Below are 1,588 nucleotides of genomic sequence, written 5' to 3'. Positions count from 1 at the left end.
AAGCTTTCTAATGAAACATAGCTTATTGTCCCACAACAGTGGAGAGTTGGTTGCATTGAGAGTTTAATTTTGCTTAAATCCCTCATATTGAACATGCTGGGGCTTTAGAGAACTGAAGTGAACAGAGGCACTGGTTTAGGAAAACTTTTTACATAAGAGAAAAAGTAAGCAGTTAATAGCAGCTTCTTTAGTGGCTTCATCTAGAAGAACAACACAGCTAAATAATGAGCTGTGAGATAATTGTAAAATCCATGGGATGAAAAACGGAGTAGGTATTGTTGGTCGCTCCAACAGCTTCTATAATTGCTTTGTCTAGGAGATAAACAGAACTCTCACTGCAACTTGTTGGATGAGCTGAAGGCTTTTGGCTAAACTTTTTAGGTTTCTTGATAGTAAAATGTACAGCAGTTCCACCTGGTGCTATCTGGGATAAGATATTCTTCATTTTGTGTGATGGTGAAGAGGAAATTTGTTAGAACCTTTTTAGACATGGGATTTAAATGAAATGTCCTCCAGAACAAAGGATTACACTTTCCCTCTCTTATTGCTTAGTCAACTTGAGATCCTGGCTGCATAATGGCCTCAACAGCAATGAAGACAAGCTTCAATTTTAAACATTCTGTAAAACAACCATGTCCAAAATATTTGAGGTTAAAATAAAGTGCATGTGCTTTTTTATTTTTTTATTTTATTACGTCTCTTTCTTTTTTCCAGATGGAGTGAAAGCAGGGAAGACTCAGGATCAGGACTTGTCAGAGAAGCAGCTCCTGCAGATCGCCCGCCAACTTGGGACAGAGTGGAAGCAGGTGGCCATCTTCCTGGGCATAGAGTCGAAATATGTGGATCACCTCCAGGTTGTGGAAAACTGTCTGAACATGCAAAAGCTGAAAATGCTGCTGGAGTGGAAGAAAAGGCAATCAGGAAAAGCTACAGCATACCACCTGTTGGACAGTTTGGATGATCTGGACTCCTTGCCGAATGAGGTTCGTCAGATTCTGAAAGGTATGACCAAACAAAGTACATTCTTGTTTTTTTTACCCCTTCCTAACATAAAGCAGTTCCTGATCAGTAGTTCCTTGAGCCTTCTTAAGGTCTTTGGGATTTGAATGCTTTTTTACTCACTTTCTGGCCTACTTTCTGTAGGCTAAAATGTGCCAGAGGCCAGATAGATTTTTTTTTTGGAGCTATAGTTGTGTTGAGTGACAAACCAGACTCTGAGCAAAGCAAAATTAAAGAATTATGATCATGATTATTTCAAGTTTTGATTTTCATGGCTTGCCACAATGATGTCTGCTGAAAGGTGCTAGCTAACGACGAGCTAACGACCAAAAGCCCATATTTGATGACCAAGCTCTGGGGTGTTTTAATGAAAGTATAACCTACTTACATTAAGAGAAAGAAGGTTGTACTTTCTGTCAATGACAAGGAAACTGAAGCATCACGTCATGTGGCTCTGTAGCTAAAACAAGTAAACCCCACAAGATCAGTCAAACATGTATTAATGGAAGACAAAGCATTAAAAAAAACATTAGTGAAATGTTTGTGGGGGGCGGTGCAGTTGTGGCAAACATGACTTTCAGTCAGTTTT

General features: G+C 39.2%; 1 protein-coding gene across 2 annotated transcripts in view; it reads left to right on the top strand.

The window, feature by feature from the left end:
* LOC106941687 (uncharacterized) overlaps nucleotides 1–1,588 on the top strand; it is a 29,722-nt gene that overhangs the window by 23,023 nt on the left and 5,111 nt on the right. For both annotated transcript variants that reach the window (XM_015024780.1, XM_015024779.1), the window contains one exon: nucleotides 715–1,002. In XM_015024780.1, the coding sequence (XP_014880266.1) occupies nucleotides 715–1,002 (288 nt within the window). The remainder of the gene's footprint in view (nucleotides 1–714; nucleotides 1,003–1,588) is intronic.

Source organism: Poecilia latipinna, unplaced genomic scaffold, assembly GCF_001443285.1.
Source record: "Poecilia latipinna isolate Pla-1442-1.1 unplaced genomic scaffold, P_latipinna-1.0 Scaffold3805, whole genome shotgun sequence".
NCBI classification, from domain to species: domain Eukaryota; kingdom Metazoa; phylum Chordata; class Actinopteri; order Cyprinodontiformes; family Poeciliidae; genus Poecilia; species Poecilia latipinna.
The sequence above is the reverse complement of the archived record's forward strand: the minus strand, read 5'-3'. Positions and strand labels throughout refer to the sequence as shown.